The sequence below is a fragment of the Microcaecilia unicolor genome, chromosome 9, assembly GCF_901765095.1.
Source record: "Microcaecilia unicolor chromosome 9, aMicUni1.1, whole genome shotgun sequence".
Lineage (NCBI taxonomy): Eukaryota > Metazoa > Chordata > Amphibia > Gymnophiona > Siphonopidae > Microcaecilia > Microcaecilia unicolor.
The window spans coordinates 32,302,263-32,325,982 of record NC_044039.1 but is presented as its reverse complement, the minus strand read 5'-3'; the positions used below and the strand labels follow the sequence as shown (position 1 = coordinate 32,325,982).

General features: G+C 44.6%; 1 protein-coding gene across 1 annotated transcript in view; it reads left to right on the top strand.

The window, feature by feature from the left end:
- Positions 1–403: 403 nt before the first annotated feature.
- The window catches only part of SCYL2 (SCY1 like pseudokinase 2), an 83,265-nt gene continuing 59,948 nt past the window's right edge, over positions 404–23,720 (top strand). The window contains 5 exon segments of the mRNA XM_030213967.1: positions 404–434; positions 437–585; positions 12,825–12,870; positions 12,873–12,981; positions 21,147–21,291. Of these exon segments, the coding sequence (XP_030069827.1) occupies positions 410–434; positions 437–585; positions 12,825–12,870; positions 12,873–12,981; positions 21,147–21,291 (474 nt within the window). The 5' untranslated portion in view covers positions 404–409.

Below are 23,720 nucleotides of genomic sequence, written 5' to 3'. Positions count from 1 at the left end.
CACTACCGTGGGATATGCACACTTCCCAAGTACTTGCGCTTATGTTTTAGAGCTTAGGGCATGTCTGGGGGGGCTAATCAGTTAAAGCAGCTACATCGGCGTGTGCTAACCGAATAGTGCATGGTTAGCATATGAACCCATATTGCCTAGAAAATAGGTATTGATAAGAGTTCACATAATAATAATCATGCGCTAATGGAAAATGGGGCCAGTTTACTGCTGCGCTAAAAGTAGCCTCAGTGTGTGTGGGATTGTGCTGAGGATAGCGCTGGCACTTAGTAAAAAGGCCCCTTAGTCTTGGTAATAAGTGTAACACCAAATGTTTTGTTTCAGCATAAAAGGCCAACAACTGTTTAAGGATTTTAATGCTTGTCTCCGTAGGCAAAGAAGATAAGGCACAGCTGAAACAATGGAGTCCATGCTAAATAAACTGAAAGTACTGTTACAAAGGTAACTGCTGATGTTACCAGTGCAGTGATGGGAAATCCTGTTACAAGAGAGTTTGATGTTGGACGACACATTGCTAGCGGTGGCAATGGACTTGCTTGGAAGATCTTCCATGGTACTAAAAAGTCAACAAAACAGGTGGGCTTTCTTTGTTACCATCAAGATAAAATGATTAGTGGCATGTTAGTATGAAAAATTTCCTTTAAGATCTTTGGCTTCCATCACAGGCTCTTGATATTTCTTAAAGGAAAATTCCCCCTGGGTTAATGCATGTCTGTTGCCAAAATGTTTTTTATTGTTAGACATTGAACTCGTGCCACATAAGCTTGGTGCATCATTTAAGGAACAACTACTGAGATTTATTTTTGGAACAATATTACTATATATGAATATTAGTAATCTGGAAATAGCACTTGCTTTAAGGGCCCTTCTACTAAAGGACATTAAGTATTTTTACAGACGTTCAATTATTTGAAAGGTATTAATCTGCAAACCAACCTTTTCTGGAGATGCGAAGGCGGTAGAACGAGAGGACATGAAATGAGATTGAAGGGGGGCAGACTCAGGAAAAATGTCAGGAAGTATTTTTTCACGGAGAGAGTAGTGGATGCTTGGAATGCCCTCCCACGGGAGGTGGTGGAAACGAAAACGGTAACGGAGTTCAAACATGCGTGGGATAAACATAAAGGAATTCTGTTCAGAAGGAATGGATCCTAAGGAGCTTAGCCGAGATTGGGTGGCAGAGCCGGTGGCGGGAGGTAGGGATGGTGCTGGGCAGACTTATATGGTCTGTGCCAGATCCAGTGGTGGGAGGCGGGGATAGTGCTGGGCAGACTTACACGGTCTGTGCCCTGAAAAGGACAGGTACAAATCAAGGTAGGGTATACACAAAAACTAGCACATATGAGTTTATCTTGTTGGGCAGACTGGATGGACCGTGCAGGTCTTTTTCTGCCGTCATCTACTATGTTACTATATTAAGTATTTAACATGCTGTTTCTGTGCATTAAAGCACACACCACTGAATTTTCTGTCGGGGGGGGGGGGGGGGGCATTGGATGGGCAGAGAGTGGGAGTGGAAGCTTTAGCTAGCTACCGTGTTACACTTTCTGCCTAGCACAGAATTAACGCAGGACCACTTAATGCCTCATAAATAGGAGGCAATAAGTGCTTCCACATTAATTCGGCACAGGTACTGTACATTAATCTGAATGCTGATGCCCAACCTGCAATAAAAAAAATGGGAATTTTTTTTTATATATGCAGGGTTACTTTTAGGCATGCTGTTCATTAAAATCCGTGTCATACGCAGGGTATATCAACATACCAGTTGATACCTGGGGAAAATCAGATTAACTGCGTCTCACAACCATCTGAACATTCTTGTTCTTTCGCACAGGCGAAATGGTGTGGAGCAAATCCTCATATACTCCACTTATTTCTTTTACAATGAATCTTATCTTATCTTGTTTTTTAATTCTTCAAAGCTGTGCAAATATGCATAAAACCCTATATTCATAGTTCTTCTTTCATAATTATTCTTTCCAAACTTTTACTTATCTTTAAGGCAGCAATCTAACAGTAACAGGGAACCCCCGCCGACATGGCCAAGTTTCGCATAGTGCTTTATCAAGGAAGAGGCTCTCTTTACATCCTGCTTATAACCCTGTCTACCAGAAAATGGCCATGTCGGCGGGGGTTCCCTGTTACTGTTAGATTGCTGCCTTAAAGATAAGTAAAAGTTTGGAAAGAATAATTATGAAAGAAGAACTATGAATATAGGGTTTTATGCATATTTGCACAGCTTTGAAGAATTAAAAAACAAGATAAGATAAGATTCATTGTAAAAGAAATAAGGGGAGTATATGAGGATTTGCTCCATACCATTTCGCCTGTGCGAAAGAACAAGAATGTTCAGATGGTTGTGAGACGCAGTTAATCTGATTTTCCCCAGGTATCAACTGGTATGTTGATATACCCTGCGTATGACACAAATGTTTGGGACAGTGTTTACTTAATGTTCATTAAAATCCTGCATTATGGTACATTAAGCCCAAGATGTAATGGTTTTCTGTAGTGCCCCTTAATATCCTGTTCAAGGTGGGGGGGGGGGGGGGTTGTTTTAACTTTAACTGTGATAGTGATAGTGTGGGCTTTTGGTGTCCTGCAGGGATGCTGGACGTTTCTTGCAGTATCATGTAAAAAAAATAAATCTAAAAATATGACAGTTTTAAAATTGCAGCCTCCAATGGTAAATGCAGCAATATTTACAGCTAATAAGAATGATCAGACATTGCTCAGACAGAGATACAAATGCTCTAGAGATGATTTCTTCCCCCCCCCCCAATAAGAAATGATTGTGTATAGTAAGCAGGTATCTTTTCTATCCACTGTTTATTAATGACATTTCACTGTTAACTCAGCACCATCTTTTGAATAGTTGCTTTGAAAATAGCACATTTCTAGATTTTGAATCTCATTAAAAAGCAGCCATTTTTTAAAGAAGGGAGAGCTGGAGAGAGAATCCATGGAAACTAATATTTTAAGATATGTGAAACTAATTTTGTACTATTGGGCCTTTGTCACATTTAGTCTTGTCATTGATAAGGCATGTAAAGTGAACCTTTGAGCTGTAGTGCAGTCTTACTAGTATTTCCTGGGAAGCTGTCATGCTGGTTATAAATGTTATCCCTGGATCAGCATTTCAGTTTAAAATGGAATATGCTACTAAAGCTTGTTTTGGGCATCTCAAACTTTAGAGTGACTTTTGTTTTCTGTCTGTTTGGCCTGGACCCAGATTTGTGTTTGTCAAATGTTGAGAGGGAAAAAAAGACCTAGAATATAAATATACCGTATTTTTCGGACTATAAGACGCACCGGACCATAAGACGCACCTAGGTTTTAGAGGAGGAAATAGGAAAAAAAAAATTTTCCTTTTTCCCTCCTCTAAAACCTAGGTGCTCCGGTGCGTCTTGTCCGAGTTCGGGATCGTCCTCCCCTACTCACGTCACGCGATGTTCTCCTGGTGGTCTAGTGACGTCAGGGCAGGAAAGAGCTCCCTCTTTCCTGCCCAGCGCGCTGCTCTCCGTCCTCCTGTATGTTGCCTGACGGTCTCGGCGAGATTAAAAATGGCCGCCGAGACTTCAATTCTTGGCGGCCATTTTGAATCTCGCCGAGACCGTCAGGCAGCATACAGGAGGACGGAGAGCAGCGCGCTGGGCAGGAAAGAGGGGGCTCTTTCCTGCCCCAACGTCACTAGACCACCAGGGAACATCGCATGACGTGAATAGGGGAGGGCGATCCCGAAATCGGACCTCGCTACCTTCGGACTATAAGACGCACCCCCCATTTTCCTCCCAAATTTGAGGGGGAAAAAAGTGCATCTTATAGTCCGAAAATACGGTATGTATTATTTTCTTGTATACTCAGATGCATCACTGCTAGGAGGATGCTTTCTAAAATGTAAGTGTATTGAAACCTGGCTGTCCTGGCTTCAAACTGTCTTCGCTTGTGTCTCAGCTCTGTCTCTGGTCCCATCCTCATTTCCTGTTTCCGGAAGGGGACCAGAGGCAGAGCGGAGACACATGCGAAAGCAGTTTGAAGCGCCGCTCGCCTTCACTGTGGACGCCGCACCCCAAGGTAAGAAGTTTTAAAATACAGCCAGCAGTTAGGAAGGCGAGGGGCTGCCGGAAGACAGGTCGTGCTTGGAGGGCAGAGGGAGGGAGGCGCGGAGGCTCAGAGTTCCCTCCAGGGTGGGGCGATTACGAACACTACACGGCTTCAGGGCTTCACTGCCACGGAGTCAGCTTCAGAACGTTGGAGGTGCGAATTATTATATTAGATGTTAGAATACTGGCATTTACATGCATGTGTGTGCACTTACACATGTAAATAGCACTTAGGTGTTATGCTGCCTTTCTGCAAATATTTGTTTAATTTACGTAGTGTGTATTTGCAAGGGGGCAGAGCATGGGCAGGGCATAGGCTGCTCTCCCCTTTACAAGCATAATGTACATAATACTGTTAATGCACATCCCTGCACCATTTAGACCAGCTCTATGGCTGGCATAAATGGTTGCACCTGAATTGTAGGTGCGTTAATACTCATTAGGCTAGTATTTTGTAAGGAAACATAGACTCTACTTTCCTTTATGGAATAGGCTTTTATAAGGTACCCTGCTATAGAATTGCTTTTCCTGTGTCAAGTGTATTATTTAATAAAACAACAACCAAAAACAGTTTTCTGCATTTCTTGATTATTCATTTGGGAAATTTCACAAATCCTGTTGAAACCTTTATTAAAACAGATCTAATTGTGAGGTGTTTTGTATTTCATTACAAACTAGCAGAGATTTGGGGTTGAAAGCTAATTCATATTCCAACTATTTGGAACATCAGAAACATCAAAAGATGCTTTCTAGACTTTCATCATCAATGTGGCTTCTTAGTTCAAAGCCAGCTCCCTTATGAAATACTAATTTGCTTTCAGGTATATTGGTATAGAATATAACAGGTTAAAAGTTGAATACATTGACTTTATTTCTATATGCCAAGGAGGCTAAGAGATTTGCCTAGTTCTGGTTTCCTTTTATTGAACTAGTAAGAATGATATGCATTTAATGGTGATCCAAAATGGTCTCAGCATGGCCACACATCTTATATTCCTGGGGGAATCCTGCACAATGCAGAATTTGTGCAGAATTCTGCCTTTCCCACTTAGGATTCTGCGGAGCATGGCACAGAATATGCTGTGTTTCTGGCTGGCTGGTTGCATCATTCTGTCTGCATATGCACCACTAGAGTGCAGCAAGAGGAGATGCACAGCCGCACATCAGGCTGCTGTCACCCTTGTTCCCAACGGTTCCTTTAAGCCGCGCAGTTGTACAGAGGTCCATACAGTTCAAAGGGACAGTTAAGCCCAGGACAGCAGAGGAGGAGGAGGTACATGAAGCAGCCCGGTGTGTGGCTCTGCATCTCCTTGCTTGCCGCACTGTAGTGTTGATTATGCAAGGAGGGTAAGGGGTGGATGGAGTGTGTGTGGTGGTGGTGGAGGTGAGTTGGCTGGAAAAGGGGTTGATGGAGTGAGTGCGCTCCATGGGAAGGGGATGGAGGGCTGAAGTAAGGTGGATGGTGGTGTGTGTGTGTGCGCGGGGGGTGGGGGGGGGGAGGCAAGGAGGTCCAGCTCTTATAAAATGGGTGGAAATCTGCACAAGATTACAAAGTGTGCTAAATTTGGAAAACTTTTTTTTGCCCAGAGTTCCCCCTTGCAGTTTCTTAGCAGCATACTGTAGCTGTCGGCTTAGTCTATGGAGCAACTTCATCACTTCTGTAGTTTTCAGTCAAGTGGGGTAGAATTTGTTTATATAAAGAATGCAAGTGATTTTAAAGAGCTGGTTGCAGAGAAAACACACTTAGAGCATGTACTCAAGTCAGTACTGCCACTCCAGTATTTTGGACATTTTTTTTTTTTTTTAGTATAGAGTAAAGAGGCACTATATTCCAGCCTTCAGTTGCCCAACATGTAGTTGTTGTTCTCCGAGGACAAGCAGGCTGCTTGTTCTCACGACTGGGTGACGTCCGCGGCAGCCCCCACCAACCGGAAAAAAGCTTCGCGGGACGGTCGGCACGCAGGGCACGCCCACCGCGCATGCGCGGCCGTCTTCCCGCCCGTGCGCAACCGCTCCCGCCAGTTCCTTTTTTTCCGCGCCTGGAGAGAGTCGTGCCTGTGCCGCTCTCTCTGTTTCAGCCCCGGAAAAACCGTCGCGTTTACGCGAACTTCTCCTTTTCTTTTATATTTATTTAATTGCCGCGCGCTCCACTTTTCTTTTCTTTACAAAAAAAAAAAAAAAAAGGAGCACGCGCTCCCATTTTCCCTCGCTTCCAGCGGGGACGTTGCGTTGCGGCCTGGTGGCCGCACGGTCGTTTTTCTTTTTCGAGGTGTGATTTCCGCCACCATCGACGACTTTAATTTCGCCGACGCGATTTTTCCGTCGATGTCCTCGAAGGTCCCGAGTGGATTTAAAAAGTGTGGTCGGTGCGGCCGGCCCATCTCGCAGACCGACACCCACGCTTGGTGCCTCCAGTGCCTCGGGCCGGAGCACAATTTCAAGTCGTGTCCCCTGTGTCTCGGTCTCCGGAAACGGACTCAGGTTGCGAGGCAAGTTCAACGGGACCATATTTTTGGAACTTGCGCCGGCCCCTCGACGTCGACCTCGACGGCATCGGTATCGACGCCCGGCCCTTCGGTACCGGTATCGATGCCCGAGACATCGGCACCGATGGCATCGACCCCAGGAGAACAGGTCCCGTCGGCCCGCCGGTCCTCTGGTGAGGGTAGAGGTGAGAGGCCGCGTGGGCAGTCGGCCCCGGTCACTCCCTCAGCCCGTGGCCCACGGGACCGAACCCTGTCTGACCCGGTTCCTCGAGACCGAGGGGGATCGTCATCCTCCTCCTCCATGCCTCCCGGCGCCGGTGACGGGCATCGGAAGAAGGATAAGAAGCGCCGTCACCGGTCGCCCTCGATGCACATCGGAGAGGAGTCGACGCCGAAGCGTCTCCATCGAGAGGAGAGATCCCCGTCGGTGATAGAGGTGCCGACGCAACAGGGTCCCGGCACCTCGGTGCCGTCTCCTGGCTCCCACCAGATTCGGGCACTGACACCCCTACCGGCCCCATCGCCTTTCCCGGCAGCGGGCCTGGACGAGTGCCTCAGAGCCATCCTTCCAGGGATCCTGGAAGGGCTGATGCGCCAGGCTGTGCCGGCGCCGGGGGTGCTTGCGCCCTCGGCGCCGATGACTGTGGCGCCGGCGAGCTCTAGCCCGGCGCCGGGGCCGTCGACACCGTCGCCGCTTGCGGTGCCGGTCTCGACCGCCACGCAGGTGGAGTCCCTGTCGACGTCGATGGAGGGAGCTCCGTCCCCGCCGGCGCGGGAGTCCGCCGCTCGACGACACCGAGACCCTGGTGCCTCGACGTCGAGCCGGGCCCGGTTCAGGACTCAGCTACATGAGCTTATGTCCGACACCGAGGATGAGGACTCGTGGGGGGAAGAGGAGGACCCTAGATATTTCTCCTCAGAGGAGTCTACGGGCCTTCCCTCGGTCCCCACGCCTTCACCGGAGAGGAAACTCTCACCTCCCGAGAGTCTCTCCTTTGCCTCCTTTGTGCGGGATATGTCTATTAGCATTCCCTTCCCCGTGGTCTCTGTGGAAGAGCCGAGGGCCGAGATGCTCGAGGTCCTCGACTATCCATCACCACCTAGAGAGTCCTCCACGGTGCCGCTGCACAATGTCCTAAAGGAGACGCTGCTTCGGAACTGGGTGCGACCATTAACTAACCCCACCATTCCCAAGAAAGCAGAGTCCCAGTACAGGATCCACTCTGACCCAGAGCTGATGCGGCCACAATTGCCCCATGACTCAGCGGTCGTGGATTCTGCTCTCAAGAGGGCACGGAGTTCGAGGGATACCGCCTCGGCGCCCCCGGGGCGGGAGTCTCGCACTCTGGACTCGTTTGGGAGGAAGGCCTACCAATCCTCCATGCTCGTGACCCGCATCCAATCATACCTGCTCTATATGAGCATCCACATGCGGACCTATGTGCAACAACTGGCGGACCTGGTCGAGAAGCTCCCGCCGGAGCAGTCCAGGCCTTATCAGGAGGTGGTCAGGCAGCTGAAGGCGTGCAGAAAGTTCCTGTCCAGGGGTATCTATGACACCTGTGACGTGGCATCTCGTGCTGCGGCCCAAGGTATAGTGATGCGCAGGCTCTCATGGCTGCGTGCCTCTGACCTGGACAACCGCACCCAGCAGAGACTGGCCGACGTCCCTTGCCGGGGGGATAACATTTTTGGTGAGAAGGTCGAGCAGATGGTGGACCAACTGCATCAGCGGGAAACCGCTCTCGACAAGCTCTCCCACCGGGCGCCTTCAGCATCCACCTCAGCAGGTGGACGGTTTTCCCGGGCCCGGCAGGCTGCACCCTATTCTTTTGCAAAGCGTAGGTACAACCAGCCGGCCCGAAGGCCTCGTCAGGCACAGGGACAGCCCCAACGCGCTCGTTCCCGTCAACAGCGTGCGCCTAAGCAGCCCCCTGCGCCTCCACAGCAAAAGCCAGGGACGGGCTTTTGACTGGATCCACGGGAACATAGCCGCCCTCAAAGTGTCCGTACCGGACGATCTGCCGGTCGGGGGGAGGTTAAAATATTTTCACCAAAGGTGGCCTCTCATAACCTCCGACCAGTGGGTTCTCCAAATAGTGCGGTGCGGATACGCCCTGAATTTGACCTCCCTGCCTCCAAATTGTCCTCCGGGAGCTCAATCCTTCAGCTCCCATCACAAGCAGGTACTTGCAGAGGAACTCTCCGCCCTTCTCAGCGCCAATGCGGTCGAGCCCGTACCACCCGGGCAGGAAGGGCATGGATTCTATTCCAGGTACTTCCTTGTGGAAAAGAAAACAGGGGGGATGCGTCCCATCCTAGACCTGAGAGGCCTGAACAAATTCCTGGTCAAAGAAAAGTTCAGGATGCTTTCCTTGGGCACCCTTCTGCCGATGATTCAGAAAAACGATTGGCTATGTTCCCTGGATTTAAAGGATGCATATACTCACATCCCGATACTGCCAGCTCACAGACAGTATCTCAGATTCCGCCTGGGCGCACGACACTTTCAGTACTGTGTGCTGCCCTTTGGGCTCGCCTCCGCCCCACGAGTGTTTACAAAGTGCCTCGTGGTGGTGGCGGCGTACCTACGCAGGCTGGGAGTGCACGTGTTCCCATATCTCGACGATTGGCTGGTCAAGAACACCTCGGAGGCAGGAGCCCTCCGGTCCATGCAGTGCACTATTCAACTCCTGGAGCTGCTGGGGTTTGTGATAAATTACCCAAAGTCCCATCTCCAGCCAACCCAGTCTCTGGAATTCATAGGAGCGCTGCTGAATACCCAGACGGCTCAGGCCTTCCTTCCCGAAGCGAGGGCCAACAACCTCCTGTCCCTCGCTTCGCAGACCAGAGCGTCTCAGCAGGTCACAGCTCGGCAGATGTTGAGACTTCTGGGTCATATGGCCTCCACAGTTCATGTGACTCCCATGGCTCGTCTTCGCATGAGATCTGCTCAATGGACCCTAGCTTCCCAGTGGTTCCAAGGCACCGGGAATCTAGAAGATGTCATCCGCCTCTCCACCAGTTGCCGCACTTCACTGCTCTGGTGGACCATCCGGACCAATTTGACCCTGGGGCGTCCATTCCAAATTCCGCAGCCCACAAAGGTGCTGACGACGGATGCATCTCGCCTGGGTTGGGGAGCTCATGTCGATGGGCTTCACACCCAGGGTCTGTGGTCCCTCCAGGAAAAGGATCTGCAGATCAACCTCCTGGAGCTCCGAGCGATCTGGAACGCGCTGAAGGCTTTCAGAGATCGGCTGTCCTGCCAAATTATCCAAATTCGGACAGACAATCAGGTTGCAATGTATTACGTCAACAAGCAGGGGGGCACCGGATCTCGCCCCCTGTGTCAGGAAGCCGTCGGGCTGTGGCGTTGGGCGTGCCAGTTCGGCATGCTCCTCCAAGCCACGTACCTGGCAGGCGTAAACAACAGTCTGGCCGACAGACTGAGCAGAGTCATGCAACCGCACGAGTGGTCGCTCCATTCCAGAGTGGTACGCAAGATCTTCCGAGAGTGGGGCACCCCCTCGGTGGATCTTTTCGCCTCTCAGACCAACCACAAGCTGCCTCTGTTCTGTTCCAGACTTCAGACACACGGCAGGCTAGCGTCAGATGCCTTTCTCCTTCATTGGGGGACCGGCCTCCTGTATGCTTATCCTCCCATACCTTTGGTGGGGAAGACCTTACTGAAGCTCAAGCAAGACCGCGGCACCATGATTCTGATAGCGCCCTTTTGGCCCCGTCAGATCTGGTTCCCTCTTCTTCTGGAGTTGTCCTCCGAAGAACCGTGGAGATTGGAGTGTTTTCCGACTCTCATTTCGCAGAACGACGGAGCGTTGCTGCACCCCAACCTTCAATCCCTGGCTCTCACGGCCTGGATGTTGAAGGCGTAGACTTCGCTGCGTTGGGTCTGTCTGAGGGTGTCTCCCGGGTATTGCTTGCCTCTAGGAAGGATTCCACTAAAAAGAGTTACTTTTTCAAGTGGAGGAGGTTTGTCGTTTGGTGTGAGAGCAAGGCCCTAGAACCTTGTTCTTGCCCTGCACAGAACCTGCTTGAATACCTTCTGCACTTATCAGAGTCTGGCCTCAAGACCAACTCAGTAAGGAATCACCTTAGTGCGATTAGTGCTTACCATTATCGTGTGGAAGGTAAAGCCATCTCTGGAGAGCCTTTAGTCGTTCGATTCATGAGAGGCTTGCTTTTGTCAAAGCCCTCTATCAAGCCTCCTACAGTGTCATGGGATCTCAACGTCGTCCTCACCCAGCTGATGAAACCTCCTTTTGAGCCACTGAATTCCTGCCATCTGAAGTACTTGACCTGGAAGGTCATTTTCTTGGTGGCAGTTACTTCAGCTCGTAGGGTCAGTGAGCTTCAAGCCCTAGTAGCTCATGCTCCATATACCAAATTTCATCATAACAGAGTAGTGCTCCGCACCCACCCAAAGTTCCTGCCGAAGGTGGTGTCGGAGTTCCATCTTAACCAGTCAATTGTCTTGCCAACATTCTTCCCCAGGCCGCATACCCGCCCTGCTGAACGTCAGTTGCACACATTGGACTGCAAGAGAGCATTGGCCTTCTACTTGGAGCGGACACAGCCCCACAGACAGTCCGCCCAATTGTTTGTTTCTTTCGACCCTAACAGGCTAGGGGTTGCTGTCGGGAAACGCACCATCTCCAATTGGCTAGCAGATTGCATTTCCTTCACTTACGCCCAGGCTGGGCTGACTCTTGAGGGTCATGTCACGGCTCATAGTGTTAGAGCCATGGCAGCGTCAGTGGCCCACTTGAAGTCAGCCACTATTGAAGAGATTTGCAAGGCTGCGACGTGGTCATCTGTCCACACATTCACATCACATTACTGCCTCCAGCAGGATACCCGACGCGACAGTCGGTTCGGGCAGTCGGTGCTGCAGAATCTGTTTGGGGTGTAAATCCAACTCCACCCTCCAGGACCCGAATTTATTCTGGTCAGGCTGCACTCTCAGTTAGTTGTTCTTCGTAGGTCAATTTCTGTTGTACCCTCGCCGTTGCGAGGTTCAATTGACCTGGGTTCTTGTTTTGAGTGAGCCTGAGAGCTAGGGATACCCCAGTCGTGAGAACAAGCAGCCTGCTTGTCCTCGGAGAAAGTGAATGATACATACCTGTAGCAGGTGTTCTCCGAGGACAGCAGGCTGATTGTTCTCACCTACCCTCCCTCCTCCCCTTTGGAGTTGTGTTTCATATTTTATTGCTTGTCATTCAACTGGCGGGAGCGGTCGCGCACGGGCGGGAAGACGGCCGCGCATGCGCGGTGGGCGTGCCCTGCGTGCCGACCGTCCCGCGAAGCTTTTTTTCCGGTTGGTGGGGGCTGCCGCGGACGTCACCCAGTCGTGAGAACAATCAGCCTGCTGTCCTCGGAGGAACACCTGCATACAGGTATGTATCATTCACTGTCTGTGCAATGAAATATTCATGAGGGACTTCTATTGGCTCTAATCATTTTAGGGTTCTAAAAGTCTGGATTTGGGATTCATACTGGGATTGGTGTGACATGTAATATTATCTGAGATTTGATTTGCTGTTTCTACCCTATTTGAACTGTTTCACTATTTTACACATGGAATATTTTTGTGAAAAGTAACCTCAAAATCTGAGCGTTGTTTAAGCATTTCCTTTATATGAGTGATTTAGTTTAAATCTGTTAACGTTGGGACGTACACCTTGATGCCTCTTTTTTTTTTTTTTTTTTTTTTTTTCATGTTGTACTTTGGAAAAATAATGTTGTTTGATGCTGAGTTTGTAATTTGCTAACTATGGGTTGTATTTTTTTTATCTGCTGTGGTCACATATGAAGCAACATTTGCAAAGTTTTGCTTTCTTAGTACACAGCCTCCTTGAGTGAAAGACACAATAAATTGTACATATCATCATTTTTTTTTTCCAAATGCACAATATCAGATCAGTTGTATTACCATAATAAAATGCTGAAAAGTGCCAGTAATTCATATGCTTGAAATATTTGCTACCTTTTGAAGATCTTGAGTCTCTTGTATAATGCTGTAATGTGAGGAACATGTTTATAGAATTAAAATAACAGGGTAGCCGAAAATGGAATCAAACAGAAAATTTTTAGGACAATGTCTTTAACTGAAAATGTAATACATTTCTCTAGCTCTGAATATAGTATAACTTGTGCAGGTTTCATCTTGATAACAGTTTTTGTTTCTTTCTAATTTTATTAGGAAGTTGCTGTTTTTGTCTTTGATAAAAAGTTAATGGACAAGTATCAGAATATGAAAAAGATCAGGTCATTGATTGTGTAAAACGAGGCGTTCAACAGTTAACCAGGCTTCGACACCCTCGACTACTTACTGTCCAGCATCCTTTGGAAGAATCTAGGTACAGAAATGATTATAGAAGTGGATGTTTTATAACATTTGATAAATTTAGGTTACAAACTGCATGTGTCCTGTTCATTTGCAGTATGTTTTTCACACATGCTCTGATGGTTAAACTAGCTAATGCCTTGTCATTTAAAGATTTAGCAAAGGCCAGAAAACAATGTGTATTGTGCATCGTAACCACAAGAACTTCCCGTTTATTATAAGGAAATCCAGGACGTTATTTCTTTTAGAAGCCACTGATAATCTCATGCTTATGTCTTATACCTAATGTTACTGGTCATCTTTTATGTACATTTATATGGGCTATAGCAGTCAAAGTAGCCTATTCAGCTAATCAGTAGATTTCTTTTTTTTTATGAAGCATCTTTCTATACTGTGTTTTGCTATATTTATAGAGCAGTTGCTTGTCATCAACACCTTCAAATATATTCATTCTTATGGTCACTAGGCTTCTGTTTCTTATATTTCTGGAAATGTACTGGGAGGAAAGGAGGAACAGGGGTGATATGATACAGACGTTCAAATATTTGAAAGGTATTAATCCACAAACAAACCTTTTCCGGAGATGGAAAGGCGGTAGAACGAGGAGGACATGAAATGAGATTGAAGGGGGGCCAGGACTCAAAAAAGATGTCAGGAAGTATTTTTTCACAGAGAGAGTGGTGGATGCTTGGAATGCCCTCCCCCGGGAGGTGGTGGAGATGAAACGGTAACGGAATTCAACATGAGTGGGATATACATAAAGGAATCCTGTGCAGAAGGAATGGATCCTCAGAAGCTTAGCCGAAATTGGGTGGTGGAGCCGGTGGGGGGAGAGGGGTTGGTGGTTGGGAGGCGAAGATAGTGGTGGGCAGACTTATACGGTCTGTGCCAGATCCGGTGGTGGGAGCCGGGACTGGTGGTTGGGAGGCAGAGAATAGTGCTGGGCAGACTTATATGGTCTGTGCCCTGAAAAAGACAGGTACAAATCAAGGTAAGGTATACACATGAGTTCATCTTGTTGGGCAGACTGGATGGACCGTGCGGGTCTTTTTCTGCCATCATCTACTATGTTACTATGTAAATAGCTGCTGTACTTTGGACAGACTGACTAGAGACAACAATGGCAATCAAAATACTGCAGTTATTGTTTTCAACCCTCTGCAAAGAATGCAGTAGAAGCTAGTGTGACAGTGGGGTAAATCTATACAAACACGTTGAGAACACTAGTATATATACTGAGCTTCCCCAACTCGTATGATAGGCTTCTGAGGGGTTTTCTCCTTTGTAACTATCGGATTGCAAATCCTAGGTTACAACAGGTATAAATGTAACCGTTGATTAGTTTCTATCACGGGGATTAAAAACGCCTTGTATTTTTTTTCTTTTTTATGCAATTTCATTTTTTTAAAGTTCTTAGCTGAAGTTCAAACAGTATTAAAGCACCGAATATATAAATAGCAACACTTCTGTTCGACAGGGGCCACTGTTTCACCTGTGTTTGGCTTCTTCAAGAACATGTGCTGCATATTTTGATTTTTACATATTTTTAGTTGATCAAACTACAAACTAATCAACGGTTAAATTTATACCCATTGTAACCTAGGATTTGCAATCCGATAGGTTTCTGAGGGATTTTCTCCTTTTGTAACTATCATATGAGTTTGGGAAGGGCAAGCAAAATACCCCAACCAAATCAACACCACAGTGTGCTCCATATTCCTTAACTAATCCACTGCTGCCATGGTATCCAGGAGCATCTTAACTGAAGTGGAAAGGGGTGTCTGACTTCAGCTGGAAAGTAGGTGTGTCAGTTGCTTCAGCCTCCTCACTGCTGCAGCACCTTTCTTACAGACAGTTTCATCTGAGAACATAGTGGACACAGAACACAAGCAATGCCATGTTTGAAGTTACGACATTTGATTGTAACATGTAGGATAGACCTTTTGTATTCAATAGTTGCAATATTTATTATACAGTGTAAGCAAAGCATTGTCATCAGTGTTAGATTTGAGGCCATCAAATGCATGATGTCTTCCCTCACCATCTCTTTTTCCTGCCCTATCTCCTCCTCAATATCTCATAATACATCCTGGCAGCTGAGCCATTGAAATAAAGCATGAGCAAGAACGTTGACAGATGTTACATTTTAGGACTTGGTGATCATGTTCTTAATAAGCAGGTGGAAAAAGATATTGTGCTATTTCTGTATGTTTACAAGAGTCTCTTAGCTTTGGCTATTCCCTTATTGGCATGTGTATCTTCTGAAAATGTTCAACATGCACATTAGAAATGTAACGCATCGAGTGCATGCTGAGCTGTAGCGCCTGTTCCCCTAAGTAACTCGTACATAGCTGTGGTTTGTTTTTTTAAAGAACTACTGATAAGTCATGCTTTTCCTGCACACACTTAAGCAATATAGTTGAGTAACACTTCCTGATGACGTGTTTTGTTCTTCAGTGAATTCTTAGCTAACTTCTTGCAAGGCTGTGTTTTGCGAAACTTTTTGTATTTTATTACTGTATTTTATTACCTTTTCCTTAAAGATTTTTATTATACCATTGAGCCATCTGTGTGTATGTATATATGTGTATGTGTGTATATATATATATATATATATCTCTATATAAAAAGCAACACCAACGTTCTATGAAGCCTCCAGCTGGAAGTGTAAAGGGGACGAGACATCCGGTTTCCCTATGAGTGTCTGCCCCGCCCTCTCTGTAACACAGTCAGTGAAGGAAAACAGCAGAGCACGAAATCAAATCGCTGGTTCTGTAACAGTGAAGGACTCAGAGGGGGAGGGGAGAGAGGCCAGAGGGCACGGGCACGGGCACACACACTCCCACATGCACACAAAAGAAAACATTGCTAGCCCCCGTTTCATTTGCATCAGAAACGGGGCTTTTTTTACTAGTGTGTGTATATGTGTATATATATATATATATATATATATATATATATATATATATATATATATATATATATATATACATACACACACACTGTTTTCCTCTGAATGAACTTACATGATAAAATCTTGGACATGAAGAAAACTGTACTGCAAAACCATAAGTTACAAAATATATATTACCAATTGTGCAGCTGGTGATGGAAAAGTTTACAAAAGCAGAAAATAAAAGATAAGAGAGAAAGTTTTATAACTATACAGCCCTGCAAGTTGTTTCACATATCGGTGCAGTGCCATGTCCAGGCGGACAAACTAACGGGGCTCTTTTTTTACTAAGCTGCGCTAAGAGGCCATGTGCTACGATTAGCTTATGGGTTTCCCTGTGCGTTGAAGACACTTTTAGTGCACCTGCAAAAATGGACACATTTCCATTAATGGCCAGGAGCGAACTTCCAAATTAGCACATGAACCCTTACCAACACCTATTTAGTAGGCAGAAAAGGCTCATGTGCTAACTGGTTGGCGTGCGGCAAGGTAGCTGCGCTAACCAATTAGCGCTAGGCATGCCTACTCTGTGCCCCGCCCCCCCCCCCCCCCAAATACAGACCCGTGCTACAGTATTTTTAGCAGCGGAAAGCTTGCACAGATGCCTGAACTACCGCAGGGTGCCTGAGCATGCCCGATGGTAGTGGTTTTTGGTGCACGGGAAACATGCAGCATTTCTTACCACCTCTTAGTAAAAGGATCTCGCAGTCATTGCATGCATGGATATATATATGTAATCCCTAGTGAATTCTCTTAGAAAAGCAGGGTTCTTTCAGTTCATGCAATGAGGTAGAATCAAAACTGGCTTAGCTTATCCTCAAGGGCATACAAATACATCACCTCACATACAGGTGCCCAACATGTCATCCAGTTACTACTGCAAACCTTTTCACTAAATCAGATAATCAACAAAGCCCACGTGCCCTGTCCTTTGTCTCATTTTTCTTGTCCTGTGCAATGTGGTGCATTTATACGTGTGTGTGTGTCGGGGGGGGGGGGTAATGTTATGTTATAAACTTACATATACATCTTTCTAATAACCTGAAAACCTGTAACGAAGATACGGCAACAAAATAAAATTTTACAGTTTTACAAATCATGCAGACAAGACACCATATCGTCAATCAGAAGGGAAAAAAACCTGAAGAATCTCTATTTAATGATGATTTAGTAAGAACATTTTTAACGTGGTCTAGAAGAGCTTTTTTGGTTTGTACTCTTTAGAGTCCAAGTGTTTACATAAGTTTTCTTTGGAAGCAAACAGCAAGATATCAGACCATCTTATGAGGAGAGGTTAAGAAGGTTAGGACTCTTTAGCCTGGAGAAAAGGCAGCTGAGGGGTGAAACGATAGAGATCTACAAAATAATGAGTGGGGTAGAGCGGACAGATGTGAAGCGTTTGTTTACACTTTCTAACAATAATAGAACCAGGGGACACAAGATGAAATTAGAATGTGGTATGTTTAAAACAAATCGGAGAACGTTTTTCTTTACTCAGCGCGTGGTTAGACTCTGAAACTCATTGTCGGAGAAGGTAGTGATGGTAGCTGGCCTTGCTGAGTTTAAAGGGGGTCTGGACAGATTCCTGAAGGAAAAGTCCATTGATCGTTATTAAATTTTGGGTTTTTGCCAGGTTCTTGGGGCCTGGATTGGCCGCTGTCGGAGACAGAGTGCTGGGCTTGATAGACCTTTGGTCTTTTTCCAGCGTGGCAGTGCTTATGCTTATTAAGCCTAGCAGTGTATCAGCATACATCCAGTTTAATATATGAAAAATGCTTTGGTTGTATCACAGAAAAGTGGTATATGAAATCTATGACCCTTACCTTTTACCATATAAATTTAAATTATAAAAGGCAATTCCGAATGGAAGCTGCTTTAAAGAAACCCCAGGAGCCATCAAAGGCCTATGGGCCCTTATATTGAAGGGAATGGAAACCTGATCAAGCTTATCTTTAGAACTAACAAATAATTTTAGTCTTGGACCCCTAAAATTAGTTCGTTCTCTTGATTAAGAGTTTCAGTTTTCAAAAACAAATACATGAGAAGATTTCTTGGGATTCTTTTAGCCAATTTATTTACTTTACTACTACTTATCATTTCTGTAGCGCTACAAGGCATACGCAGCGCTGTACACCATATACAAAAAGACAGTCCCTGCTCAAAGAGCTTACAATCTAGATAAAACAGATAAACAGAGCAATAAGGGTAAGGGAATAAAGAGGTGAGGATAAAAGGACAGGGCAAGTGAGTAGTGATTAGGAATCAAAAGCAGTGGTAAAGAGGTGGGCTATAAATTTGGACTTGAAAACGGCCAAAGACGGGGGCTAGACGTACAGGCTCGGGTAGTCTATTCCAGGCGTGAGGTGCAGAAAGATAAAAGGAATGGAGTCTGGAATTAGCAGTAGAGGAGAAGGGGAAAGATAAGAGAGATTTATCAGCAGAACAGAGTACCTGAGGGGGGGGGGGGGCGTAGGGAGAGACAAGAGTGGAGAGGTACTGGGGAGCAGCAGAGTGAATGCACTTACAGGTCAATAAGAGAAGTTTGAATTGAAAGCGGAAACGGATAGGGAGCCAGTGAAGTGACTTAAGGAGAGGGCTAATGTGAGCATAGCGTCTTTGGTGGAAAATGAGTCGCGCAGCAGAGTTTTGGACTGAGTGAAGAGGAGAGAGATGGCAAAGAGGTAGGCTGGTGAGAAGCAGGTTACAATAATCAAGACGCGAGGTGATAATGTGGATAAGGGTTGTGGTAGAGTGCTCAGAGTACTTTAATAAGTATAGAGTTTTTCTAAGTTACTTTCAAGAAATTCATTCTTGAATGAAGGAGAAAAAGTGTGTGTGTATATGGGACTATATGAAAAAAAAATGAAAAAAGCAGTATAAATTGGACAATACATATAACTCAAATATAGACTACAAAAAGATCTTTTATCCAGTTTAGTAACTTTTTTTTTTCCTTTACATACTGGAGAAACATTACAAGCAGATCAGGACCATAAATGATGGCCATGGAAATGCTGATCTATACAATATCATTTAAAACTGAATGCTGAAAAACTAAGGAGCCGATGCACTTAAGTTCCTGGAAGCAATTGCTCGCTATTTCCACACTGGTAAAAATAGCGGGTGATTGCAAAAGAAATCCTATGCAAATGAGCTGCACGGACTTTTACTGTGCATCTCAGTAGGAAAGGCTGCCAGGGCATATGCAGAGCAGTCCAGAGTGTGCTACACCTGGCTTTCATATACGCATACAAGCTGCATTTATGAAAGCCAGGTGTAGCTTTTTTTTTTTTTTTTAACTGCTGGTGTGGAGAGATTTCAAGCAGTGAGCCCATGTATTGTGTTGAGGGCTAAACACACAGGGGAAGCTGTGTTACCTTGAGAGGCTGCCGGTAGGCATAGTCTGTCCCTTCCCTGGAGCTACTATTGCAGACTATCGGACTTCTGAGGAGGATTGTGAAGCTGAGTTCCTCTCCTTCCCTCCGTCAGTAGGTGCTGAGCTGCACACTCGGCAGCAGCAGGAGGAAGAGGAGAGACACACGAGGTGCATAAATTAATGAAGGGGAGAATTCGGGGCATCCTTGCTTCAAACCCACACCTTCGCTAGAGCCTTTCTAACTGGGAACTGACAGTTTCTTTACCAGCCTAGCACTTCTGACTGCTCCTGACCGCCTGTTAAAATTTGCTTATAAAAAGCTGAGGTGGTATTCTGTGCATCGCTCAGGAACAGCTGCATATCTGTCAGAATGCACATCTACATACTAACTAGTTCACTTAAATTGTTTTGCATACAACTCCTGTTGGTTGCTGTTGGGAACGTTAAAAAGCCCATAGGACTCCTTTGTACATCTCCCAGTGAATAACCTGCTCGCTAAACTAGCTAGAACTGGTCAAGAAAGCACTTGCTGGCCCAGTAAGTTTAATGCATCGGCCCCTAAGTTACTCTGGTTGGCTATTAATCAGGGTTCAGTACCGCAGCAGATTAGATAGATAAGCCTTGAAGTGGATTTGAAGCTCAGGATTTTGGAGGTGCTTCTAGACACATCCTTAATGATGGAACCTCAGATTAATGCTGTAGTTTAAAAAAAAAAAAAGTGTGTGCACAAATTGAAGCAATTACACTTAATTTGATCTTTATTTTTTTCCCTCAAGGTTTCAAAGTATTAATTCAGGCTATTATTTGTCATCTCTGGACTACTGCAATTCACTAGGTATTTCGCACAAATTACTGAAAAAGCAAAGGTTGACTCAAAACACAGCTGCTAGACTGATTTGTAGGAAAATTAGATTTGATCCTGTGACACCCCCCCCCCCGTTGGTCTCCATTGGCTGCCTAAAGATGCACAAATTGCTTTTAAACTTTTGTTTAGTGTTTAAAACAGTATATAGTGATGCTCTGAGAGATTTTCTTTTATTTTCTTTGTCTGATACTTCCTTTAAGGGTATTTTACAGTTTCCTACCTTGAAAAGCATGAAACGGAGATTGCTATATGTCCAATCTTTAGTTTTCCATGCCTTTCTCTTTTTGCAAAGTATGTTCTGTGAATTTAGGAGACATTGATTGTGTAGTTAAACATAAATCTTTTGTTACCTGCCTTGCACTTTTCCTTAAGGCAATTGGCAGAATACAAGCCTATAGTATATTTATTTCATTAGTTCTAAATGGCCTTCCAAATTACAAATAAAATGGAGAAAACCATATTTTGTTTATTAACCAAATTCAGGGAGTGTTTTTTTTTTTTTTTTTAAGTGAGCATTAACTAATTTGATTGGGATATCAGAGTAAAAGTAAATGACCGTCAAAGCTGGGCTGTCTGAGACGAGATACAGGAGCCTAAGTATTGTTATTTATTGGAACCATTATACACTGACACTGGCAAATATATTAAACATGTATACCTTAACCAGTACAAATTGTTTTCATATCTTGTACATTTTTAATATAAGTAGTTAAGACATATATTCTCTGATCAGTGTTTTTAGTATATTCATTTTGTATTCAGTGAAATATGAGTAGCGATGGGTGGAAATGGGAATTTAATCATAAAACCTTGGGTGTTCTGGATCAGTTTGCAATAAATACTAAAGAAATTGGGAGAATAAAAGACAAAATCCCCAGTGGTGTGATGGTATGCCTCACATAGAACACCAGCTGTTAGTACTATATACAAACTAGAAACAACAGATGGTGTGGATAGGCTGATGTTTACTTTCTTTCTCTGTAGAGATTGCCTGGCATTTTGCACAGAACCTGTCTTTGCAAGCCTAGCTAATGTTCTTGGCAACTGGGACAATCTTCCATCTCCTGTACCTTCCGAAATAAAGGAGCATAAGCTTTATGATGTGGAAACAAAATATGGCTTACTTCAGGTATGTACATAGAATTTTTTTCCCCCTTTTCATAAACTAACTTGTTTGCCTCATCTGTCCTATGAAAATACTTTGTGGTGCTGATTGCTCAAGTGCTTATATAAACTTTATAGTAGATGCCCTCCCTCTCAAGTTTATGTAAAGAAATTGATGTTTGGTTATAATCTGAACTTCTAAAATTATGGGCCCTGTTTACTATGGTGCGCTAGCGTTTTTAGCATGCACTGAAACTAGCGCACGCTAAACACTAGAGACACCCATATATTCCTGTGGGCGTCTAGTGTTAGCACTTGCTAAAAATGCTAGTGTGGCTTAGTAAACAGGGCCCTATATGTATTACAGTACAGAGAAATGTTGTGAAATAAAATGAGAATAAGTTTTTGCCATGATGTCCTGGTGACTGCATAGAAAATGACTGGTTTCAATTAAACAAGTGGGGAAAGTATGCAGGGCTTAGCTCATGGAATTCTCTCTGACCCTTTGTGTGTGTGTGTGTGTGTGTGTTACCTAGTGGATTATATATGTAACAGTTTTGAGCCAGTGTATAATTTATTTGCAAAGTTCTGTTGGGTTGCAGAGTAAATAAAACAAAGTGATTAACTTATTCAGCCATTATGTGCCACTGTCAACAGATATCTAAAGATGCATTTTATAGTTTTTAACCACAGGATACCACTGTACCAAACACTTCTTCCTCTGCATCTCTACCACTTAGGAGTCAGTACACATAGCAGCCGGTACTGTAACAAACTACACTATTGCACTTTGGTGTTAATTGCTGAAGAATAAATCTATTATTTTGGATTTAGCCAAGTCAAAATTCTGACCTAAACCTACTGAAAGGTTGTGGTGATGTGTTCATATAAGGAAGCCCTTATATGTTAGAGTAGTCTGTATGGAAGATTTGGCAAACATTTTCATGACAGTATAAGGGGGACTGATTATTACAGGAAATGTTTAATTGAAATTCTTCTGCCCAAGGAGGTGCCACCAGTTTCTGAATGAAGGGTTCACAAGGATACTTACTGTCTTTTTATTGAATAAATGATCAGTATATATCCTTTCCATCTGAGTGAGTTGTATACAAATGTTTAGACAACCTTGGTCAAATTTGTTTCAGTGAATCCCTAAGTGAATAGATGCATATAACTTTCCACCTTGTAGAGTTGCCTCAGCAGCATCATTCTGAAAATTTTAATGCATACTTAATTTTATTTGTAGTAGTTTATAGATTCAGACTAAGAAAACAGGGAATATAGTAGGAGCAAAGGTTTGGACACCCTTTTAGTCAATACCTTGCAACACCGCCTTTAGAAGAAAAAGCCTTCATCTAAGTACTTCATAATTTTGAGGAATGTTTCAGATCTTTGTCTTGCTGTAATATCTAACCTCTTTTTCATCTTCAGTTTCTTCAAAGGCTGTGGGACATTAGCTTCTAGGGTATATGTTTAATTGAATCCAATCATCCTTCCCCCTACACAAATTTTCCCATGCCTCTGCCTGCTGCACTGTCCCAAAACATAAGACCCATCCCCATGCTTAATGGTAGTCAAGATGCACATGTTAGTGCTTATCATCGCTTAGTAAAAGGGCCCCTTGTTAAGTATTCAGTTAATCAGGTGCATTAAATACTCCAACTCTAACCTCCTTTATGGAAAGTAAACAACAGCCACAGTTGGTTGACCAATTGAAAATAAAGATAATTTGTTCTTACAAAACAAGAGAAGGGCTATACAAAAATTCTGTAACACACACTTCCAATTAGCAATGTCAAATGTTAAGGAATGGAAACACACAAAAAAACAAAACACACACCTCTGAAATAACTGCCCAAAAACTAGTCTGGTGTCTAAATACAGAATCCACAGATCCCTGCAGACAATCTACTGAAATGCTTTGCTGAAAGTGAAGTAATTGTTCATGGGCCTAGCTTTGCTTACATGAGAATAATTTGCATAGGAGAGTTATCAGAAGGAAGTCTCAAGTATGCAAATGAGGCCTTGATAAGCACAAAAGTTTTTGGAACAAAAGTAGTTTGGACCAATGAAACAAAATTTGAAATGTTTGACCACAATCACAAAATACATTTGGAGGGGTAAAAAAAAAAAGGTAAGGCTTTTGATAAAAAGAACTTACCGCACAGTAAAAGGCACTACCGCGGGCCTGCGGTGCACTACCCTCTCTCTCACACATACTCACTTTCTGTCTCTCTCACACATACTCTGTCTTAACGGTTCCCTTTTTAACACATAATTGCCATTACATGATAACTTTCATTCACAAGTTTGGAACTGTTCTGATGCATTTGTTAAAGTGATTGATGGTCCTGAACAAGGAAAGCTTTTTTTTTTCTTTTGGTTACATTTGTACCCCGTGCTTTCCCACTCATGGCAGGTTCAATGCGGCTTACATGGGGCAATGGAGGGTTA